The sequence below is a fragment of the Mytilus edulis genome, chromosome 4 (assembly GCF_963676685.1).
Source record: "Mytilus edulis chromosome 4, xbMytEdul2.2, whole genome shotgun sequence".
Classification (NCBI taxonomy): Eukaryota; Metazoa; Mollusca; class Bivalvia; order Mytilida; family Mytilidae; genus Mytilus; species Mytilus edulis.
The window spans coordinates 21,563,724-21,586,750 of record NC_092347.1 but is presented as its reverse complement, the minus strand read 5'-3'; the positions used below and the strand labels follow the sequence as shown (position 1 = coordinate 21,586,750).

General features: G+C 31.5%; 1 protein-coding gene across 13 annotated transcripts in view; it reads right to left on the bottom strand.

The window, feature by feature from the left end:
- The window catches only part of LOC139519197 (long-chain-fatty-acid--CoA ligase ACSBG2-like), a 50,162-nt gene that overhangs the window by 6,307 nt on the left and 20,828 nt on the right, over nucleotides 1-23,027 (bottom strand). For 8 of the 13 annotated variants that reach the window (XM_071311090.1, XM_071311089.1, XM_071311093.1 and 5 more), the window contains 12 exons: nucleotides 22,468-22,629; nucleotides 21,662-21,747; nucleotides 21,027-21,115; nucleotides 20,168-20,369; nucleotides 19,375-19,476; nucleotides 18,704-18,751; nucleotides 14,205-14,372; nucleotides 8,690-8,871; nucleotides 8,048-8,235; nucleotides 5,786-5,895; nucleotides 4,712-4,862; nucleotides 748-887 (listed from right to left, as the gene is read on the bottom strand). In XM_071311090.1, coding sequence (XP_071167191.1) covers nucleotides 748-887; nucleotides 4,712-4,862; nucleotides 5,786-5,895; nucleotides 8,048-8,235; nucleotides 8,690-8,871; nucleotides 14,205-14,372; nucleotides 18,704-18,751; nucleotides 19,375-19,476; nucleotides 20,168-20,369; nucleotides 21,027-21,115; nucleotides 21,662-21,747; nucleotides 22,468-22,629 — 1,628 coding nt within the window. Of the gene's footprint in view, nucleotides 1-747; nucleotides 888-4,711; nucleotides 4,863-5,785; nucleotides 5,896-8,047; nucleotides 8,236-8,689; nucleotides 8,872-14,204; nucleotides 14,373-14,454; nucleotides 14,623-14,887; nucleotides 15,056-18,703; nucleotides 18,752-19,374; nucleotides 19,477-20,167; nucleotides 20,370-21,026; nucleotides 21,116-21,661; nucleotides 21,748-22,467; nucleotides 22,630-23,027 lie in introns of all 13 variants that reach the window. The other 5 variants (XM_071311088.1, XM_071311096.1, XM_071311099.1 and 2 more) reach the window with 2 other exon arrangements.

The following is a 23,027-nucleotide window of genomic DNA, read 5'->3' as shown; positions in this document are numbered from 1 at the left end:
AAACCTTGCAAGAATTGAACCTTTTAGAGTGCTAATAAGACCAGACAGACGGGCGGACGCCCAGTATTTCTATGTCCACAGCAAACACATGTGCGGGGGACAATAATAAAATATCATTCACAAAATGTATAAAAGAATATTTGCAATTTCAATTTGATTTTCCAAAGAAAATAAGTAGAAAGAGAATGATGTCTTGTTTGCTTCACTGATCATGACTGAAATAAAACCAGTCAACTTACAGTTATTGATGCAGGGAAAGGAGGGGTACAGAAGGGGGCACTCACCTTCAGACATAAACACATGGACAGGAACTTTTTTCTTTATTCTATCATTATATAGTTATTGAAACATAGTAAAGAGAATTACCAAAAGAGGTAACTCACTTTAAGACAAAACATCATGGACAGAAATCCATTAATTGGTTAAAATGAAGTAATAATTTACAAAGTGACAATGGTAGCCTTTTTGGGTCATTCATTTTCACTATAAAAGATCTGTTGATAAAACTGTTGAATTCTGAATTATGACAAATTTCTCTCTATTTCTACACCAATGACCATGCACACTCACTCCTCATTATGTCAATTTTGTTTTCTTATTACCAGGGCAGCAAATAATAAATTTACTTCTACCTATTTTCTGAGGTGTAAAATTAAGGTGGCGTCAGTCCTCTATTATTACTTCCTTTTAACCAACATACAGTTACTGATACAAAGTTTGGAGAGGTACCAATAGGAAGAAACCCACCTTCAGACACAAAATCATGGACAGGAACTTTCTTTTATCTCCTATTAACATACAGTTGTTGATACAGGGTAAAGCTTCTTTCACAGCATCCTCCATTGGTACAGGTGCAATATTCTCCCCTCCAGCTGTTATGATTAGTTCTACAAATATCCAACACTCAAATGTTACTTAAAAAAGTAAGCCATTTCTCAAGTCTATTCATGATAATGTCAAAAAGAATCTCTATTGACGTCATGAATATCAGTAAAAAAGAAATTGAATCAAAAGCCTATATCTGTTTTTCTTTTTTTGTGTGTGGTTGGGTTGCTGTTTTATTGACATATCTAAAACATATCTTTTATTAGTACAATGTAGATATATCAGAGTTTCCGAAATATTTTTTTCCCTGGTGGTCCTTATTTTCTGCTTGTCCTCACTATTAATTCTATTGAAAAATACTAAAAAATGTGTCAGTCCTATGCAAAATTTTGATGGTAAATGTTGAGGACTGACACTTTTTGCGAACTCTGATATATATCAAAGTTCACATTAACAAAAAAATGTACTTTTTCCAAAACCATTGGTTCTATGTTGAACACTAGTTTGTCATCAGTTTACTGTCTGTCAGAGGAAGACTAAGTTGACTATATTTCTATACCCCAGACACCCTTGGTCCAGAAGAATATCTGTAATACTTTTTCCGTGAGTATCTGACAATTCTTACCTTTAATTCTTCCAGTAATGAACATGAATCCTTGTTCAGTGAGTATCTGACAACTTTTACCTTTAATTCTTCCAGTAATGAACAGGAATCCTTGTTCAGTGAGTATCTGACAATGTTTACCTTTAATTCTTCCAGTAATGAACAGGAATCCTTGTTCAGTGAGTATCTGACAATTTTTACCTTTAATTCTTCCAGTAATGAACAAGAATCCTTGTTCAGTGAGTATCTGACAATTTTTACCTTTAATTCTTCCAGTAATGAACAAGAATCCTTGTTCAGTGAGTGACAATTTTTACCTTTAATTCTTCCAGTAATGAACAGGAATCCTTGTTCAGTGAGTATCTGATAATTTTTACCTTTAATTCTTCCAGTAATGAACAGGAATCCTTGTTCAGTGAGTATCTGACAATTTTTACCTTTAATTCTTCCAGTAATGAACAAGAATCCTTGTTCAGTGAGTGACAATTTTTACCTTTAATTCTTCCAGTAATGAACAGGAATCCTTGTTCAGTGAGTATCAGACAATTTTTACCTTTAATTCTTCCAGTAATGAACAGGAATCCTTGTTCAGTGAGTATCTGATAATTTTTACCTTTAATTCTTCCAGTAATGAACAGGAATCCTTGTTCAGTGAGTATCTGATAATTTTTACCTTTAATTCTTCCAGTAATGAACAGGAATCCTTGTTCAGTGAGTATCTGACAATTTTTACCTTTAATTCTTCCAGTAATGAACAAGAATCCTTGTTCAGTGAGTGACAATTTTTACCTTTAATTCTTCCAGTAATGAACAGGAATCCTTGTTCAGTGAGTGACAATGTTTACCTTTAATTCTTCCAGTAATGAACAGGAATCCTTGTTCAGTGAGTATCTGATAATTTTTACCTTTAATTCTTCCAGTAATGAACAGGAATCCTTGTTCAGTGAGTATCTGACAATTTTTACCTTTAATTCTTCCAGTAATGAACAAGAATCCTTGTTCAGTGAGTGACAATTTTTACCTTTAATTCTTCCAGTAATGAACAGGAATCCTTGTTCAGTGAGTATCAGACAATTTTTACCTTTAATTCTTCCAGTAATGAACAGGAATCCTTGTTCAGTGAGTATCAGACAATTTTTACCTTTAATTCTATCAGTAATGAACAGGAATCCTTGTTCAGTGAGTATCTGACAATTTTTACCTTTAATTCTTCCAGTAATGATAAAGGAATCCTTGTTCAGTGAGTGACAATTTTTACCTTTAATTCTTCCAGTAATGAACAGGAATCCTTGTTCAGTGAGTATCAGACAATTTGTACCTTTAATTCTTCCAGTAATGAACAGGAATCCTTGTTCAGTGAGTATCTGACAATTTGTACCTTTAATTCTTCCAGTAATGAACAGGAATCCTTGTTCAGTGAGTATCTGACAATGTTTACCTTTAATTCTTCCAGTAATGAACAGGAATCCTTGTTCAGTGAGTATCTGACAACTTTTACCTTTAATTCTTCCAGTAATGAACAGGAATCCTTGTTCAGTGAGTATCTGACAATGTTTACCTTTAATTCTTCCAGTAATGAACAGGAATCCTTGTTCAGTGAGTATCTGACAATTTGTACCTTTAATTCTTCCAGTAATGAACAGGAATCCTTGTTCAGTGAGTATCTGACAATTTTTACCTTTAATTCTTCCAGTAATGAACAGGAATCCTTGTTCAGTGAGTATCTGACAATTTTTACCTTTAATTCTTCCAGTAATGAACAGGAATCCTTGTTCAGTGAGTATCTGACAACTTTTACCTTTAATTCTTCCAGTAATGAACAGGAATCCTTGTTCAGTGAGTATCTGACAATTTGTACCTTTAATTCTTCCAGTAATGAACAGGAATCCTTGTTCAGTGAGTATCTGACAATGTTTACCTTTAATTCTTCCAGTAATGAACAGGAATCCTTGTTCAGTGAGTATCTGACAATTTGTACCTTTAATTCTTCCAGTAATGAACAGGAATCCTTGTTCAGTGAGTATCTGACAATTTGTACCTTTAATTCTTCCAGTAATGAACAGGAATCCTTGTTCAGTGAGTATCTGACAATTTTTACCTTTAATTCTTCCAGTAATGAACAGGAATCCTTGTTCAGTGAGTATCTGACAATTTTTACCTTTAATTCTTCCAGTAATGATAAAGGATCCTTGTTCAGTGAGTATCTGACAATTTGTACCTTTAATTCTTCCAGTAATGAACAGGAATCCTTGTTCAGTGAGTATCTGACAATTTTTACCTTTAATTCTTCCAGTAATGAACAGGAATCCTTGTTCAGTGAGTATCTGACAACTTTTACCTTTAATTCTTCCAGTAATGAACAGGAATCCTTGTTCAGTGAGTATCAGACAATTTGTACCTTTAATTCTTCCAGTAATGAACAGGAATCCTTGTTCAGTGAGTGACAATTTTTACCTTTAATTCTTCCAGTAATGAACAGGAATCCTTGTTCAGTGAGTGACAATTTTTACCTTTAATTCTTCCAGTAATGAACAGGAATCCTTGTTCAGTGAGTATCTGACAATTTGTACCTTTAATTCTTCCAGTAATGAACAGGAATCCTTGTTCAGTGAGTGACAATTTTTACCTTTAATTCTTCCAGTAATGAACAGGAATCCTTGTTCAGTGAGTATCTGACAATTTTTACCTTTAATTCTTCCAGTAATGAACAGGAATCCTTGTTCAGTGAGTATCTGACAACTTTTACCTTTAATTCTTCCAGTAATAAACAGGAATCCTTGTTCAGTGAGTATCTGACAATTTTTACCTTTAATTCTTCCAGTAATGAACAGGAATCCTTGTTCAGTGAGTATCTGACAATTTTTACCTTTAATTCTTCCAGTAATAAACAGGAATCCTTGTTCAGTGAGTATCTGACAATTTTTACCTTTAATTCTTCCAGTAATGAACAGGAATCCTTGTTCAGTGAGTATCTGACAACTTTTACCTTTAATTCTTCCAGTAATGAACAGGAATCCTTGTTCAGTGAGTATCTGACAACTTTTACCTTTAATTCTTCCAGTAATAAACAGGAATCCTTGTTCAGTGAGTATCTGACAATTTTTACCTTTAATTCTTCCAGTAATGAACAGGAATCCTTGTTCAGTGAGTATCTGACAATTTTTACCTTTAATTCTTCCAGTAATAAACAGGAATCCTTGTTCAGTGAGTATCTGACAATTTTTACCTTTAATTCTTCCAGTAATAAACAGGAATCCTTGTTCAGTGAGTGACAATTTTTACCTTTAATTCTTCCAGTAATAAACAGGAATCCTTGGTCATCATGTTTTCCTAGATCTCCTGTTTTTAACCAATTTTCTTCATCAAAAATTTCATTATTTTTTTCTGGGGCATTCAAATATCCCATAAACACATGTCTTCCCCACATACAGATCTAAAAATAGAAAAATATTCCATAAATACATGAATAGACTCTTTCCAATATCACATTCTAAAAGAGATTGATTGTTGCTTGATATGCAAGAGGCATTCTTAAGAAAAAAGAATAATATCCCATGTATACAGTTACTTGTGTGTTCATCATACAGATCTGAAAAGATAGTATGATGTAATGTCTTACCAATAACAATAATGAAAGTCAATAGATAGATAAAGGTTATAATACATGAATATCAAACTTACATTGTGGAATTGATATCAATTTATACAAATGATGTTACATGGTCCGAGACCACAATTATTTCGTAGTGCATTTCTTTTAGAACATAAATGAAAATAAAAAAAATCCCACCTGCACTTTCTCAAAGAAACTTTTACAGTGTGTTGTACTACTTTTGGGACAAATTATATCAAAATTATAGAAAACTTCATCGTCTCTAACTCAAAATATGGACAATTTTATCTTTAGGGCGTCTTGAAATTTTTTGACAGCTTCCAAAGTACTATTTTTCAACCTTTTTCACCTGGACCAAATCACTACTTTCCTTTAAAATTCTGGACCCAAATTTTTTTACAGTGTAATTTCACCCCCTACTTGCAATTTGAGGCATTAAACATGGACAAATAAATTTGGAAGGGGTATAAAAATTAATGGCAAGTAACCCACTGTCAACACTAGGGACTATATTTGTGAACAATGAAAATCAAGGGACGACAATTGTGGTCTCGGACCTTATGTCACTAGAACTGATTTTCTGGTAACAAATAATGACATTGTCATAGTTAAAGTGAACTTAGAATTTTATGTGCCATAGAAGCAAATGTAAACCAGTATTTTGGAGAGGAGGTCTAATAAATAGATGCATTAATATCTATCTATAATGGCATTTCAAAGTTCCTTTTAAAGACCAGACTTACTTCTCCATTTCCATCCTCATCAGGGTTGGCTAACTTTGTTTCAGATCCAGGAAAGTTATGTCCAACACTACAGATTTTGAAGTCTTCATTACAGCCTACTGTGTGTGGTCCTGAGGAGTAAAATAAAACAGGTAAAAACAAAGTTTTGATTGATCAAGCTTGACCAATCCTAGAAAATTCCACTGACTGACCAAAAATATGTTCTCAAAGGGATATACCTTAATGGAAACACATTCCTTACTTTTATACAGGTACAATTTTACTATAAAAAGTGTAAACTTAATTAATGATAAATTTTTCATGTTATCGTTCTATTCAGTGTATAAGCTAAAATTATGAATAACACCAGGCATTTACCTATACTTTTACTTATTCTAATTACATTGCATTTAACTATTCTTTTACTTATTCCACTTACCAGGCTTTTACCTATACTTATAGATTATTACATGGCATGTTCCATATTGGTATCAGCCCTAGACTCCCATATCAAGCCAGAGGGCTTGATAATGGGTCGTGGGCTGATACCACGGACTATATGGAAAATGACATGTTATAATCTATTTATCACATATTTTCAAGCAAGAGGAAGTTCGAATCACAGTGAGTAAACAAAGTTTTGTAAAAAATTTAACAAATAATTAACAATAAATATATAAATTCTCAGAATTGTAAATATCAAAAAACATAAAAAGTGTTACATTTCCAATTAATGTTGAGGTAGAATACACCATCTCACACTATGATTTGGAAATATGTTCCACTTGAACTTTCAATGGCATACAACAATCACTTTTCCATTGTGGCATCATATATTTTCTATATTCTTTATGACGTCAAAATTTTACAGGAACTTTTGTGATTTCCACTGTTGATTTTTACATTTTTTTCTATTACAGCAGATACGTAACTTTCTAAATTTCTTTTCATTGTGTTCTCATTTTTCTTTTTTTTTTTGTATGAATTTACATGCATCTTTTAGTAAGTAAGTATATCATTTATTATAGTGACATGTGTAGTATATATAATATTACATAATAAGAATACAATAGTTAAATAAATTTACACCCGGCCCGTTGGACCTATAAGTCACTTTAAACCTAATGTTCAAATTTGCATTGCGCAATGTGATTGTTACTTATAAAGAAGTTCCTTTCTTTTACAGAAAAATAAATTTAAATATTTAGCAGTTTGTCTTTGATGAAGTGTCATTAAATTAGCAAATGTTCTATTATCAATAAAATGTCTATCAAGGTTCACTGATTCAAATAATAATTGTCTTAAATTATGGTAAGCTTTACAGTACAACAAGAAATGTTTTTCATCTTCAACAGATCCGTCATCGCAGAAAGTGCAAAATCGTTCATCAGGAGCCTCATTTCTAAATCGTCCAGTTTCAATGCGTAAGGGTAGAATACCACAGCGAAATTGTGCCATAACTGATCGTTCCTGTTTCTTAATGTTCATTTTGACGTAAAGTTCAGTCTCGTACTTCTGTTTAATAGTAATGTAAGTCCTTAATTTGGGTAGAGAAGTGATTTTACCAGTCCAATCGTTTTCACAGTATTCCATAATCTTTGTTTTAAAAAGTCCAATGTTGCATAAATTTACATATTCATAGCAACTGTCCATGTCCACTTTGTGAAAAATTTCCTTCATCTGAGAGCTCCACTGGCCCGATTTATTATAGTTCCAAAGAAAAAGCTTTTTCGTTAGTCTATCATTGTCCATTTTAACAAGCCGATTCCATCTTCTAACCATAGAAATCCACCGTCTTAAAGTTGGCTGTAACCATCCTAGTTCACTGTTTAGAGAAACTACTGGTGCAAATCTGTGTAATCCCAAAAAATATCTAATAGCACGGTTTTGTACAGATTCAATGGAGTGGTATGTTTTATATCCCCAAACACCTGCGCAATAATCAATGACTGGTACAACACACGACTCGAAAAGGGTTTCAAATGTTTTAATTTGATCTGTGAGAAACCTCTCCTGATTGTCTAGCTGCTTCGGACGACAACTTGTTTACAAAATAGTTTTTGATTGACAGGTTACAGGAAGTTAAACTCTGGGGCTCGATATGGTTTTCGAGGGCTGATAACCAACCTTGACTTCCGGCTATTATTGGCCATGCAAAAACGTACATATCAGTACAAAATATGTGATAATTCCATTTACCTGTACTTTCCTTCACTGATTTACCTGTTCCTTCACTTGTTCCTATTACCAGGAGTATACCTGTATTTTCACATATCAATTTACCTGTGCTTTCACTCATTCCATAAACTTCATGAAGCTGCATGTTTAAACTGTAGAAAAACTCCAGTGTTTCCTTCATGATTGGGGCTGCTCCTGACATGAAAAACCGACACCTATCTAATCCAAGGGCTGTTTTTGCTTTCTTAAAGACTAAAGTGTTGGCAAGTCCCCATCCAAATGGCATAGACTGTCTGCAAAACATCAACCAAAGCTTGTAAGGAACTATATGGTTTACAATCCTCTATTTTGGATGAGTAAAACAATTAAAGACAACCCCCTATGTTTTAATTCTAAATGTACAGAACATGACACTATTTAACCTGTATCAATTTTGTAAATGGGTATCATTTATAAATGAAATGTATTATTCTAATTTAAATCAATGTTAACAAAACTGGAAAATGATATTAAAAAAAAAAGCCTCTAAAAATTCAAAGCTTTTTACATGGTCTATTTTTTCACTTTACAAAGTTGTGAATGGTTATTTAATCTAACAAAATGAGCCACAAGTATTGATTTTAATTTTTTTTATACACTAATATAAATAGGACTTATATTAAACCAGTTTTAACTCCCATTTAGCAAAAGCTGGTTTATAAATTATGTTTTAACAGGTTGGGGCAGATCTAACTAAATTTGACTCACTTGTTCATCATGGCATGAGATCCTTTTAAGCCAACACCTTTGGCCCACATGCCAATCTTTTTCTTCAATGCACCAGAGCTTCTAGCCTTGATCTTTATGCCTTCATAAAATTTTTCCCAAACACGTGGAACTCCAAAAAATCCTGTTGGTCGAACCTCCTGCAGTGTTCCTAATAGACTTCCCTACATATTTTACATATATAACTTTAGTATACTATAATATAATACCATTAATTCTGCTGAGATTTTATATAATAAGACAATATCAATTAAAAATAAACAATTTCTTAGTGAACCAGCAATTGAAGAAATTAACGATACCAAAATATAGATTTTAGTGACAGTTATGCAGCCATCCATCCATGTTAGTGTCAATATAAATGTTCTAAGGAAATGTATGATTTCAAATGTTGATGCACTGTACATTCATTGTTATTTGTGGGATACCAATTTTGATGGAATTTGTGAGTATTAATGACCCACAAAATAACACATTTAAAGTAGATCATAAGTAAATATTTTTTGAGACAGAATTTTCTTATACTTAGCCAAAATGAAGATTTTACTATGCTCTTTTCAAAAATATAATAAAAAGTATGGGTTACCGTGCTATTTTTCAAGCTATGAGTCGTTGAAAATTGCCTAAATTTGGTTAGATTGTTCATAGAAAAACACATTTGTGTGCATAAAAAAAACCTATGAGATAGAATTTTGAAATAAATTGTGAAAAGATAGATTTTGTAATATATTTTAAGAAAATAAAAAGAAAAAATGGTGTCACCGAACTTGTTTTCTTGGTACAAGTAAAAGGGAAAAAAATCCCTATCAGTCCAGTATAATTTTTTTACTAAAAAAAGTTATCTTCCCTTAAATGGCTCATTTGAAAAAAATGATTCTAAAAACAAAAATAACGATATTTGTTTAAATATTTTGAATTATACAATAAATTACCAAGTTTTCTTTATATTATTCAACAGTCTATCCTTTAAATTGCAAATCGGTCTCCAAATTTGCAGATTTAGGCAAATAACTAGAGTGATTGTACAATCCAAGATCGCGGTAAACCATGTATCTACCTAAACATAATGAAGATTTTATATAGACTAATAAGCAGATATTGGCAAAACCATAAATTCAAATTGCCAAGAAAAATACAACTTTCCCTAGTACTGTTTAAATTGATACAATCTACCCACGTAATCAAATGAATGCACAGTATAACAGACAACAAAATGAATATTCTTAGAAAGAATAATGGCTTTTTTGTTTCAATTCTGACTTTATCAGCAAAATATCAAGTGAGCCAGCTGACCTCTAAAAAAAAATAGGAAAATAAAATGCCTTTTTTCTTTTTACCAGCAATTTGTCTTTAAACAACAAATTCCTTTGGATAGAATATGGAATCACATGAAGTAGTTATAGTGAGTTGACTGTTAGTGTTGCTCTCCACCAATTGCAACTCATTCAAAATTTTGACCAAATTGCAATTTGTTTTTTAAAATCAAATTGTTCAACTGGTCAGAAATTTGAACCAACTGCTGTAGAAAACCACAGCCAAGTCATGAAAGTGCAAGGTGATAAAATAAAACATACTTACAATCCTATAAGACTTTAACTCCACTTTAATGATGTTGTGACAAAATTAGTTTATCAGTTTGTATAGTTATATTATATTCATTTCCATGCTGAAGGGGAACTGTTTATTTTGAATTGCTATTAAATTGTCCAAACTAAGCTTTCATATAGTTTTTCTTTCTAAAATTATTCTATATTTATAAGAATCAGATATCATTTTAAATATAACATCATATATTCAGTAAAATATGTGTGAAATAACAATATGCTATTGATAAATTTTGAGGGGAGATAACCTAAAATATTATTCTTTTGAATAAAGACTTTTTGAAAGAAAAGTTATTATCTCCCCCATGGAAACTTCCTACAAACATATATTGCAATTTTACACATATTTTACTGTATATGAAATGTTTTAATTCACATAATGTCTGATTCTTATAAATATAGAATACTTTTTTGAATTGCTATTAAATTGTCCAAACTAAGCTTTCATATAGTTTTTCTTTCTAAAAGAATTCTATCTATAATACTAAAATTACGAGGTCCAATTTGTCAGCCGTCATCACGTAAAAACGACGAATAAAAAAATTCAACTTTACATATAACTAATATAGTACAAAGGTGTAGATTAAAAATTACACCACTCCAGGCCCTTTTGTTTTCCACGTAATTAATATTGCCAATAATTAAGAAGTTCCGGGTCGAGTCCGATACCGATACCAATAGTATATTCACCTGTTACCGATTACCTTATCTGTACGTTCCGCATCTGACAGGCGCACCACCAAACGGTGTATTCAGGCAGTGTTCTTCCCAGAAATTTTGGATAGCATCACATTTTGCGTAAAAAAAAATAACTGTATTTTTTTTAATGTCATTTGTCGCGTCGCATCGATGCTCTTTTTCCTTGATATGTTTTAGTTTATATTGTTATATATTCATAACTGAGAATACAATTAAACTATAACAACAAAAACTGTTGTTTCAGTTTATGTTTTCTTTATTCATTTATAGTTACAGAATTATTTTTTTCCTCTTGTGCCAAATAAAAATAAATATGTGGTTTCAGTGACCCAACAATAAGTCAAATGATGAATGGTTCATTATAGTGCAAGCTGTATATATACAAAACTAAATATCTAGTACACAAAATTAACTATTTTTTATATTATATTAAGTAAAGATAAAGTAGCAAAAGTAGCAAAATAAAAATCAATTTACAGTGCTTATCCAGTGACCTTTGGGGTATCACAATAGCAATGGCCAAAACAGTTTACCAAATTGCAGTTTTGGCCATTGCTATTGTGATACCCCAAAGGTCACTGGATAAGCACAGTAAAAACTTTTTGTTTGTTTATGAAATTCATTGTTTCATGGCACTCAATCAATTAGTCCCAGTTGATTCTTATCTTTACATCAAAATGATATGTATTTTTAACAAAGTTATCTAACAAATACTAAGTCTGTTAATGCGTAGTTTTCTCTCTTGGTATATTTTTTCGATCTGTTGTCATTATCATGAAAATGCGGATTTTTGTCATATCTGGTCCGGTTCCGATCCGTAGTTTTCCCAAAAATGTGCAATGGCGGCCGTGGAAAAATTTACGAAAATGAGTCCGAGAATAAACATTGTTTGACAAGAGATTGTGAATGAATAAGACGCTTTTAATGCATTAAATAGATTAAACATAAACTGAAGCCAATTATGATAACTTTTGAAAGAAGTATTAAACTTATTTTAGCTCTAAACCAAAATTCTCGCTCTCGGAAGAGGAAGAAAATAATTTTTGGAGAGTTGCACAAATAAACGACCTTTTATTAAAAAAATAAAAATCGTTCCAATCTTTGCAAATTTCGTAATACAAAACGTAGATTTCGAATTGTTTTGTGATTGCACTTTTCCATGTCGAAATTGGTGATTGCAGATACGTGCCGTGGTATTAGTCATGTCATAAGTGTCAGCTTGGGATATTCGCATCCAAACAGTTATCACCCTGAGGGCAATTAACACCTAGCTATTTAATCTCTTAATTGCCTGTAGTGTCCGACTTAAAGGGATTACAATTAAAGGTGATATAATGTTTATGATCATAATCGATAATAGATGAAATTTCAAAATTGAGGACAAGTATTGAAGTGAAATAGCATCTTCAAAATAATTATAGCGTCACGGGAATTATTATAGCATCACGGTAAAAACATATAGCGTCGCGGTACCGCGACGCTAAAACGGCCTGGGGAGAACACTGATTCAGGATTAATATGTTATATAGTATTACACGGGTCATAATCACAGGGTTGACACTACTTAATTGTCAAATTGTTACCTATTGTAGTATTTTAATCAGTTAGACTTTCTAAGATAACAATACGAATACTAAAGATCTGGACTAAAATAAGGCGTATAGGTACAGTTTTCAATTTGTTAGCAGGAATGATGTAAAACAGCGAATCAAAGAATTCAACTTTATTTATGACTAATATAGGACAATGCTGTTGATTAAAAAGTACTCCATTCCAGGACCTTTTGTTTTCCAAATAATTAATATTATCAATAATTGATAAGTTCCAGTTCGACGGGTTCAAACAGAAAGATTTGAAAGCGGAGAAAACTGTGTATCTTATAATCGGCATGACTTTATCAAATGACAATACTAATACTAAAATAACGCTTGCGCATAGTTATATACTTCAGTCAGGGACCTGCGATATCACGGGTGTGTTCTAGTATTTATAAGAATCAGACATTATGTGAATTAAAATATTTCATATTCAGTAAAATATGTGTAAAATTGCAATATATGTTTGTAGGAAGTTTCCATGGGGGAGATAATAACTTTTCTTTCAAAAAGTCTTTATTCAAAAGAATAATATTTTAGGTTATCTCCCCTCAAAATTTATCAATAGCATATTGTTATTTCACACATATTTTACTGAATATATGATGTTTTATTTAAAATGATATCTGATTCTTATAAATATAGAATACTTTTAGAAAGAAAAACTATATGAAAGCTTTGTTTGGACAATTTGATAGCAATTCAAAATAAACAGTTCCCCTTCAGCATGGAAATGAATATAATATAACTATACAAACTGATAAACTAATTTTTGTCACAACATCATTTAAGTGGAGTTAAAGTCTTATAGGATTGTAAGTATGTTTTATTTTATCACTTTGCACTTTCACATTTTGACTGAACAATTTGTTCAAATTTCTGACCAGTTGAACAATTTGGTTTAATAAAACAAATTGCAATTTGGTCAAAATTTTGAATGAGTTGCAATTGGTGGAGAGCAACACTAACAGTCAACTCACTGTAATAAAAGACTTTTTTTATGAGTATAAAATTAATTGTTGTGATAGTTGGTTTTGTTGTATGAATGAGGAAGCATGCCATTAATTGACTTATTGCCATTGATGGATATGATGTTGCTGCATTGTCAAGTGACATTATTGCCTCAAATTTTCGAGTATCACATCCTATACACAATCTTAAAAACTAAAGACAGTTTGATCAAAGTGAAAATGTACAAATTTGCTGATACATTTGTAATGTCATTTATGTTCTAGGACAGTCCGAACTAAACAAAATATATACAAAGCATAATATAAAACTAATATTCTCATTAGTAATTTAACAAATATAATGTTAATGTTAGTAAATGTATAACACCATCTAACAATAAAAACATAAAAACAAAATTAGTGTATTAGCTAGAAAAATAACATGATCTATATTTAAGTGTGTTAGCTAGAAAAAGAAAATATGAACAATATTAGTGTAATATCTAGAACTAAAATGGAAAATACAAAACTAGCTCATTGGTTAGTTAAAAACATGCACACAATTTTAGTATTGAGTAAAAATATCCACACATGAACAAAGTTTCTGTATACATCAAACAACCAAGTAGTAACGAAGAATCTGACAAACCTTCAGGGCATCTGGTTGGGCAAAATAAACTGCAGACGCCATAGTAACAGGTATAAGTATATCCATCATCTGAGCCGCTATGTGGCTCAAAGGGAGATAACTTATAATTACTTCAGATCCAAAAACAAACTTGAACATTGTAGACATTGCAACAGCAACCCATGTAGCCTGTTAAAAAATAGATCTGTTAAATAAAACTTTCAAGCAGGTTAAAGTTATTGTGTGTTAGTGCATATTGCACCTAACAAACCTTGAGCGCATCTGGTTGAGCAAAGTACACAGCTGATGCCATTGTAACTGGTATCAATATGTCATTTAACTGAGCTGCAATGTGGCTTAAAGGGAGGTAACTAGCAAGAACTTCGGATCCAAAATTTAATTCAAACAATTTACTGATGCATGACGCTGTCCAGGTTGCCTGTGAAGAAATCCAAAATATTATTTATTAATTCTAAAATGATATTTCTTATATACACCTCTGTGAACAATTTAGAACCAGTCATTTTCTTTAAAAGCCAAAAACATTTTCTAAAGATTAAGCTTTTATTATCATTCTATACATGTTAAATTCAATATAGAACAAATAATTCAACATAATGTTCAAAACTTTACTTTTGACTTTTTATGAAAATAACTGATTCCACAAAAATACAGAGTATTCTTCACTAATTAACATAACAAACCTTTAAAGCATCTGGTCGTGCAAAGTATACAGATGCACCGAAGGAAACAGGAAAAGTTAAGTCAACCATCTGAGCAGCAACGTGACTTAAAGGGAGATAACTAATGATGACTTCCTCCTCGTAACGTAAACCAAATGCTTTGGCGAATGCACTAGCTGTCCAGACCATCTGTATTGTATTAGTAATAACATTGCACAACAAATCAATGTAAACAGATATAAGAAGATGTTGTATGAGTGCCAATGAGGCAACTCTCCATCCAAGTTGCATTTTATAAAAGAAAAACTGTTTACATCAACCTTTGCCAAACTAGTATTAGTAATAACACTGCACAATATTAAAATGTTTACACACATATTAAAATTGATCAGGAGTTGTCTCCCATAGACCAAGAACTATCCTAAAGATTTATGTAATTTCTCCAGGTCACAGTGGCACCCATAACAACTATGTTTTGTCAATAACTTGGTTTATATCAGGTTAATTAGTGTAAATGTGTATTCATGTGGTTTTTTGTTTAATTGTACTTTAATCATTCTAATCATTTTCTGTGCTTTATTTTGTAATTCATTTGATTGTATAGCTCAAATTTTGGGCACCATGATTGGTTAATAAAATTATCTTATCTTATCTTATCTTATTAACCTTTGTCATATAAAGGTTGGGTCAAATTTGAAATCAGACTTGCTTACTTTCAATCTTATTTTAATATTTTAATTCAAAGCTTTAATCATAAGACATTGGAATGCTGTATACAAAAAAGCCTTTCTAAATTTCACCGTTTTGATCTTGACTATAAGCATAGTATATTTTTGTAACCTAATTAGAAATTTTCAAATTTCAAAAAATCACCAAAACAGAAGAAGCCATTTGTGTTGAAAATTCCAACCAGTGTTTACAAAATGGTTTAATTTTAGAAAGCTATTATAATATTCAGTTTTGCAGCAATATAAACAAGTATCTCCCTTCAGTGAACCTCCTTATATCAAAACAATGATGGATCTTTCCTTTATAATGTATAGCACTAACTTCAGTAATATCTCTTCTTCTTCACACTTTTAACAAACACTTTATTTCACCTAATAATATAATTTGATTTGATTTTTGGTGTTTTAACGTCACTTTTAAGCACTGCATTAAGGCTAATGTGTGGCGGCCAGTTTTTATTGGTGGCCTAATAATATATTGTGGATTAATCAATATTCATGGAATACCAATGTTCATGGGTTTCAAATTTCAATACTCAACAAAGTAGTAATTTTCTATAAGTTTATATGCAGACTTTGGCAAAACCACAAAATCAAAGATTTTTCATCAATCCACAAAAATTGGTACCCACCAATATATAAATATATATATCCACAGTATTATAAAAGTTGTTCTGTCTAACTTCACTGTGATTTGAACAATAAAAATACATCAGACAATGTCAACTTTTTTCCATGCTCTAGATTGGAAAAAAGTTTGACTCTTCAGCATATTTTCAAGGGGTAGCAGTTTCGTAAACTATTCATGTCACTCCACTTTTAGTGTATCATACAAGTGATAAATTAACCAAGCCATGTAAAAATGACAACAAATCTATGGCTTCTATGAATTATGCACCAAGATCAATCTTGTATATTTCTTGAATTTTATTATATATAAACTCTATACATTGTCTTAACTGAAGTGCATTCATTCTTTTTGTTAAACATTAGAATAGTAATATATAAAGTTAAGTAAAATTTCTAAATATAAATTTTCATACAGCAAATTTATATAGTGAAACATATGAATTGTAAGTGTGGGGTTAACTGAAAGAGGGTGGCCAAGGTTTTTTTCATGCAAAATTTTCAGTTTTTACATTTCACATGTTTTGACGTTTTATTTCTTGTTTACTCATGTTTGATGTGAGTGCTTCGTGTTTCACCTTATTTATTTTCAGTGTTTCGTATCGGTATTCTAATTTCTGGTGCTTGTCCCCCATTAATGTTTATGAGTATTTATATGTGTCATAATATCTTATGAAACTTGTGTAATCTAATAAAACTTGATGCACATTCTTACCATTCTAATTTTCCAATTCTATTGTATATAGATATAGTATGATGGGGTATGAGTGCCAATGAGACAACTCTCCATCCAAATAACAATTTATAAAAGTAAACCATATAGGTCAAGGTACAGCCTTCAACACAGAGCCTTGGCTCATACCAAACAGCAAGCTATATATGTATGGTATGTAATAAAGCCCATCAAATCACTATGAATAGTATTTTTTTTCAAGTCATATGGCACTAGCGGATCTCCAAGAACGGCTGAGTAACAAGTTCTAGTGCCGTTTTCCCTAATATTGCAGATTTTATTTTTCATGCTTTGTTTTTAAATTTTTTTTATTTTCATCCAACATTTTACATGTTTCTGTGTTCAGACTCCTTCTCTACCACCCTCATGTAACAGCCATAAACACAAAAGTATCAGGGATCTCCATGGATGAACATTGAACGATGGAGGAACTTTCACCATCATAAACCGTATCTACGCCATACAGTGTAGCGCGATCGAAAATATTTCATCCCTCCACATAAGGATAGGTGAACATGCTAATTCATTGCTTATTTAAATTATATTTATTTGAATTTTCATTATAAATACTATATAAAAGTATATATATTTTCAATAATTGCCGTTTGTAACCCTTCAAAGGCCAAGCCCTCATGCCCCCTCCCTTTCCCTTAGTCAAGAATGACCAATAGCTATCACGAATGTCCCAATGTAGTTTTCTTGTTATTTTTGGTAATTGTTATGGGGGTTATTTTTCACGGACAAATTCAGAATTCATGAACCCATTACCGGTATGTCTGGTTTGCAGCAACGACAAAACGAGTCGTACGGGTTATGTAAAAGGTTAAAAAGATTTGTAAAGCGAACGTTGTCAAATGAAAAGGTTTTTAATGACTTTATCTAGCAAATCGACGCTATGCAACATGCATCTTTCGAGTCTGAATAGAAACCGGAAACGCGGATGTATCAATTTGATTGTAAACTATGAAATGAATTCGGAATTATGATACAATATTTATTTACAGGAAATATTAAAAGTTTTTACTTTTTAACTTTTAAAGTAATTCTATATTATCGTTACAATACAGCAGTACTCGAGTTATTTGCGATGAAATAATAATTACTGTTTTACGTCTTATTTTGTACTTCTTAAAAAAGGGGGATGCTGATTGCGTAAGTCAAAATAAAAGCACGTGTTCTACTTGTTCCTAAACTTTGTAACTGGACTATTAATTTATTTATTTAATCTGAATTATCATAAGCATTTGCGGAAACTTAATTAAATAATTCGACAAATGAATCGTCTATCTTCAGATAGTATTCTCCTGTCTGCTTTGTTGATCTACCTGTACAAGCTCAGGTACAAGTGTTTAGCGATCTTAATCCGGATATCCCTCAGGCGTTAGAACTGGATTATACTATAAAGAAAGCCTGAAGGTTATGCAATTAAATGCATTTGATTATAATTGGTAAAAAAATGGTGTCAGGCTATAAAAAACGATCACAGTTTTGAACGATGGCGCAAGTCATTTAACGATGGCGCAAGACATTTGAACGATGGCGCAAGTCATTTGACGATGGCGCAAGACATTTGAACGATGGCGGGGCGACATCGTTAAACAGGCCATGGAGATCCCTGAGTATATTATTCTAGGTAAAATATAGATCTATTCAGAAATCTATCACATTTTTGTTTCCTTAGTGAAAGAATCACATCATATTAAAATCATGTTTACGTTCCAACAAATCAAGTGCTCTAAATAAACTTACATTATCATGACTCAACATCACTCCCTTTGGATCTCCTGTTGTTCCAGACTAAAAAAATAAATGAAAATTATACAATATTGGTGCAATAAAAACTAAATATTTAGATAATTTAATTGTGACTAAATTGGGATCATTTCTTTGTTTGAACCACATCACACTGAGCCCTACAACGTTTCTTAAATTATAAAAAAATGTAATCTCACTTGGCACCCTGAAAAATAAACAATATATACACACGATAATTGTGAAATGATTCAATTTCCTAATGATCCATCAGACATATCCCAGGAATTGAGAAGATAATGCTACTATTGCAGTCCATCTAAATTGGGAATATTTCTAACAATGTTTCTATTAAACATCTTATGTCTTTAAAAAAAAATAGGGTATTTATAATAAATTTAATGGTTTTTACCTTTTTATTCATTGTCTTCCTACATGTGTATATATATTGTGCAGCCGCTTTATTTCATTACTTAGTTTATAATGGCCACTTCAGAAAAGAACAAATCTTAACATTGTCCTTTTCTAACATTTTGACCCCTTTAAAAGATTTAAATTCATATCATAATTCTCAAAATATTTTTGAAATTACAATGATTTCTATTTTTCTAAATATTTTTCTTCAACTTGTTCAATTACAAAAAATAAACTAAAATATCATGACTTACAGTATAAATCAATGTACAACATTTATTTGGTCTTGCTAAATTAATTCTTTCTTGTAATTGTTGATCTGTAACATCCTTGCCGACTTTCATAAACTCCTCCCACTGTATAAAAAAACATTGTTTTATTGAGATACAATAGTTATTCTCTTGCAGTGCATGTCCCAAGAAAGATAACGCTGTTCTATTATTGGGTTGTTTAAAAATCTGGACTAAACCCACATGCTTTTGCATGGCAAGTACATTGTAAATTTAAAGTTCACCATTTAATTTTAGAACTATCTGATTAAATGGATATTGGCAGGTAGGAAAAGAGTACAAGGCCACAGATATTTTGAATTTTAAAACTTGTCTGTACAAAGAAGCAAAGGTTTTAAAGAAAATAACAAGAAACTTGTATGATAAAAAAATGTCATGTGAAAATGTCCATAAAATAACTATACAAGCAATAAGAAGTATACTGAAAGATGAATATAGCTGTCACAATATTGAATTAGCACAAGACATTCTATGACACAAAATAATTCTCTGATCAACTGTGGACTCATTTATTTTCATGAATATCAATTTTTATAAATTGAGGTTAAATAATGCTATTAGATTTCATGTTTATTGAACATTTAAATTTGTGTTTACAAAAAGACAGGAAATCCCAGAAATCGGTGTTCCACAACTAATATCCATGAATCCAAAGTAAATATTAAGTCATTCATTAGAGGCATGTGTTTCTCTAACACGTATCTTAAATAGTCCAAAGGTTTCTTCTACTTTTTGTTTGTTAAAACAATATACCTACACTATATACATTATCCTTTCTCTCGGCTACCTCTCCTGTATATTGTACTACAGCCCTCAGACACGGTAGATTTGGCCACACTTTTAGTATTTTCTGTAATTGTTGATTGTTTTCTACTACTAATACATTTGCCTCGCTGTGCTTTGCCACATATTCCACAGCCTCTGGTGTGTTTGTGGCATAGATTCCTGTGGCAAACCCTCTAAAATATACAAAAATTATAAATTCCATAGACATTGAGTATGTTCTTACAGTCGCATATCGGTACAGAATAATAAAATTTACAGCTAACAGTATATTTATGCAACATGTCCAATTTTGGTGAAATATCAATAATCAATTAACACAATAGTAATAGTAAAAGGTTTAAAAAAATCTGATGCATATTCAAAGTTAATTCATATTCTTAACAATCTGCACCTTCTCATTTCTTGTTGGTTGTTTTTGGTAAACTCTCATTGTCAGGTTTCTCATTGTATTGCATGAATATTTATAACATGATGATGTGAACTGCTACTATTTCTTTCTTCAGTGGAAACTTTTGAACCCTTTTTTTTAAATATAGTTTAAAATGCCTATATTTGGCCATTTAAAAATTGCTGATGTTCACTTGTAAAGGGGAATAAGTCAAATCGTATGCTGAAATCTGAGGAACAATTTAAGATTATAGCTAAATTCAGTTCCATTGAGGAACAATTTGAGAGGTAATATGCATTAAACAGTATGACAGCTTTGTGAAATGATCTCTTAACACATATGGGCACAAACTCTAGTGAGGTTCAACCAGGTCTTAGTTCTCATAAACCTCAATCCTAAAGAAGTTATAACAGATAATTTAGAAACACTACTCAATACCTACCCGGCAAATATACATCCTAAGTCAGAAATCAACCACTCTGGAGAATTAAATCCCAATATTCCTACACCATGATATGCTTCAAGACCAAGCTGAAAAACAATTTATAACTACCCGGTATAATGTAAATGGTGGTAAATTTTATATTGCTTATGCAAATGTTAATTGCAGTTAGGTAAGCTATGAGTCACATTACATGCATTAGTGTGTACAATATACACAATGTTTTCCCGCATGCTAACGTACAGGTTTAAAGGGCTATGTGAGTAAACTAATATGTATCAAAATTTGTAACTCATTTTTTTTTAAATCATCAATATTTTGCAGACTTTCATGAAATGACTCATGCTTAAATGTTTTACTACCTATAAAACTGCCAAATACATTCTACAAAATCAAGTTGTTTTGTCTGTTTTTATTTGGTAATACATGTACCTACATGTAAATATCCTGGTGAACAAGAATCGTTGATGCAATAGACATGTGGTTATATGCTTTTTTGCAATAAACTAAATGTTAATACACCAAAATTGCATAATGGCCACTAGTTGGGATCAAGATTTTAAGATCTATACCAAAATTTTCATTTTTTTTTAATCCATAGCCTTTCTTTTTCAATTTTATTATTTAGAACCTACTTTAATGAATGACTTCGCTGCAGCACACACATCTGCATAGTATTGTTTGTAGGTCCATTTCTTCCAAATACTATCTCTTTTAACAGCTGTAATGAATAGTAAGAATGATATAAAGTGATTCAATCATTAGTCTGAATTTCAGACAGCATACATGTATATATCATGTGCATGCTCTTCAGACTCGGAAGAACATGCACATGATGTATACATGCAGTAAGATGAGTTAATAGTAAAAAATGTACCATTCGAAACTGATTAATTATACAAGACTAGAACCCACAGTTTTATCATTAGGTTGATAGAGGAAGATTTGGTGTGAGTGCCAATGAGACAATTCTCCATCCAAATAACAATTTATAAAATTAAACCATTATAGGTCAATGTACGGCCTTCAACACGGGGCCTTGGCTCACACCGAACAAAAAGCTATAAAGGGCCCCAAAATTACTAGTGTAAAACCATTCAAACGGGAAAACCAAAGGTCTAATCTATATAAAAAACGAGAACTGAGAAACATGTATAAATTACATGAACAAACGACAACTACTGTACATCAGATTCCTGACTCAGGACAGGTGCAAACATTTGCAGTGGGATTAAACGTTTTAATGGTACCAAACCTTCTCCCTTTTACTGAAACAATAGCATAACATCACAACATAGAAAACAACACGATAAAATATCGATTGGAAGGCTTAACTCAATCAAAAAACGTAAATTAACGCGCTATGAGCGAATAAAATGTCACAAAGTTAGAGAACCATATTAGCCTGGTACCCTTATGCCTGTCAACACAAATTAATTACCTAAGGCTAGGTGATTTGGAGCTCTCTCAGAAGTCTTTTTAAACACTGTGATTAACGTAACTGGTTGATCAGCCTGGTTCCCTTTGGTTCCCATACGTATCTTAACAGTGCCATCACGTTTTGTTGTAGACCAAGAATCAGCAGGGATAACTTCATCTATACCTGTAATAATACAATAATTACAATTATCACCTTGTTATTTAATGTCAATAAAAAAGCTGTAGGTTTTATCACCTAGTTATATCAATTATTATCAAGAGAAAAGGTTGAACGGTTATATATTATAATATAAGATTAGTAACAGGTAAAAAACTGAAGATTTCTCATGTTTAAATTTCCCTATAATTATACCTTGATTTAATTAGATAACATTACATGATTTACAGATATCTTACTACTAGTTTGTTATGTTTCTTTTCCTAACATTGCCAGTATGAGTTTGAATACAGATGCATTCACATCTGAGATAGATTCATTCACATCTGAGATAGATGCATTCACATCTGAGATAACCATGATCATAATAACCTATATATATAGCTATAAGGTTACAAAATGCA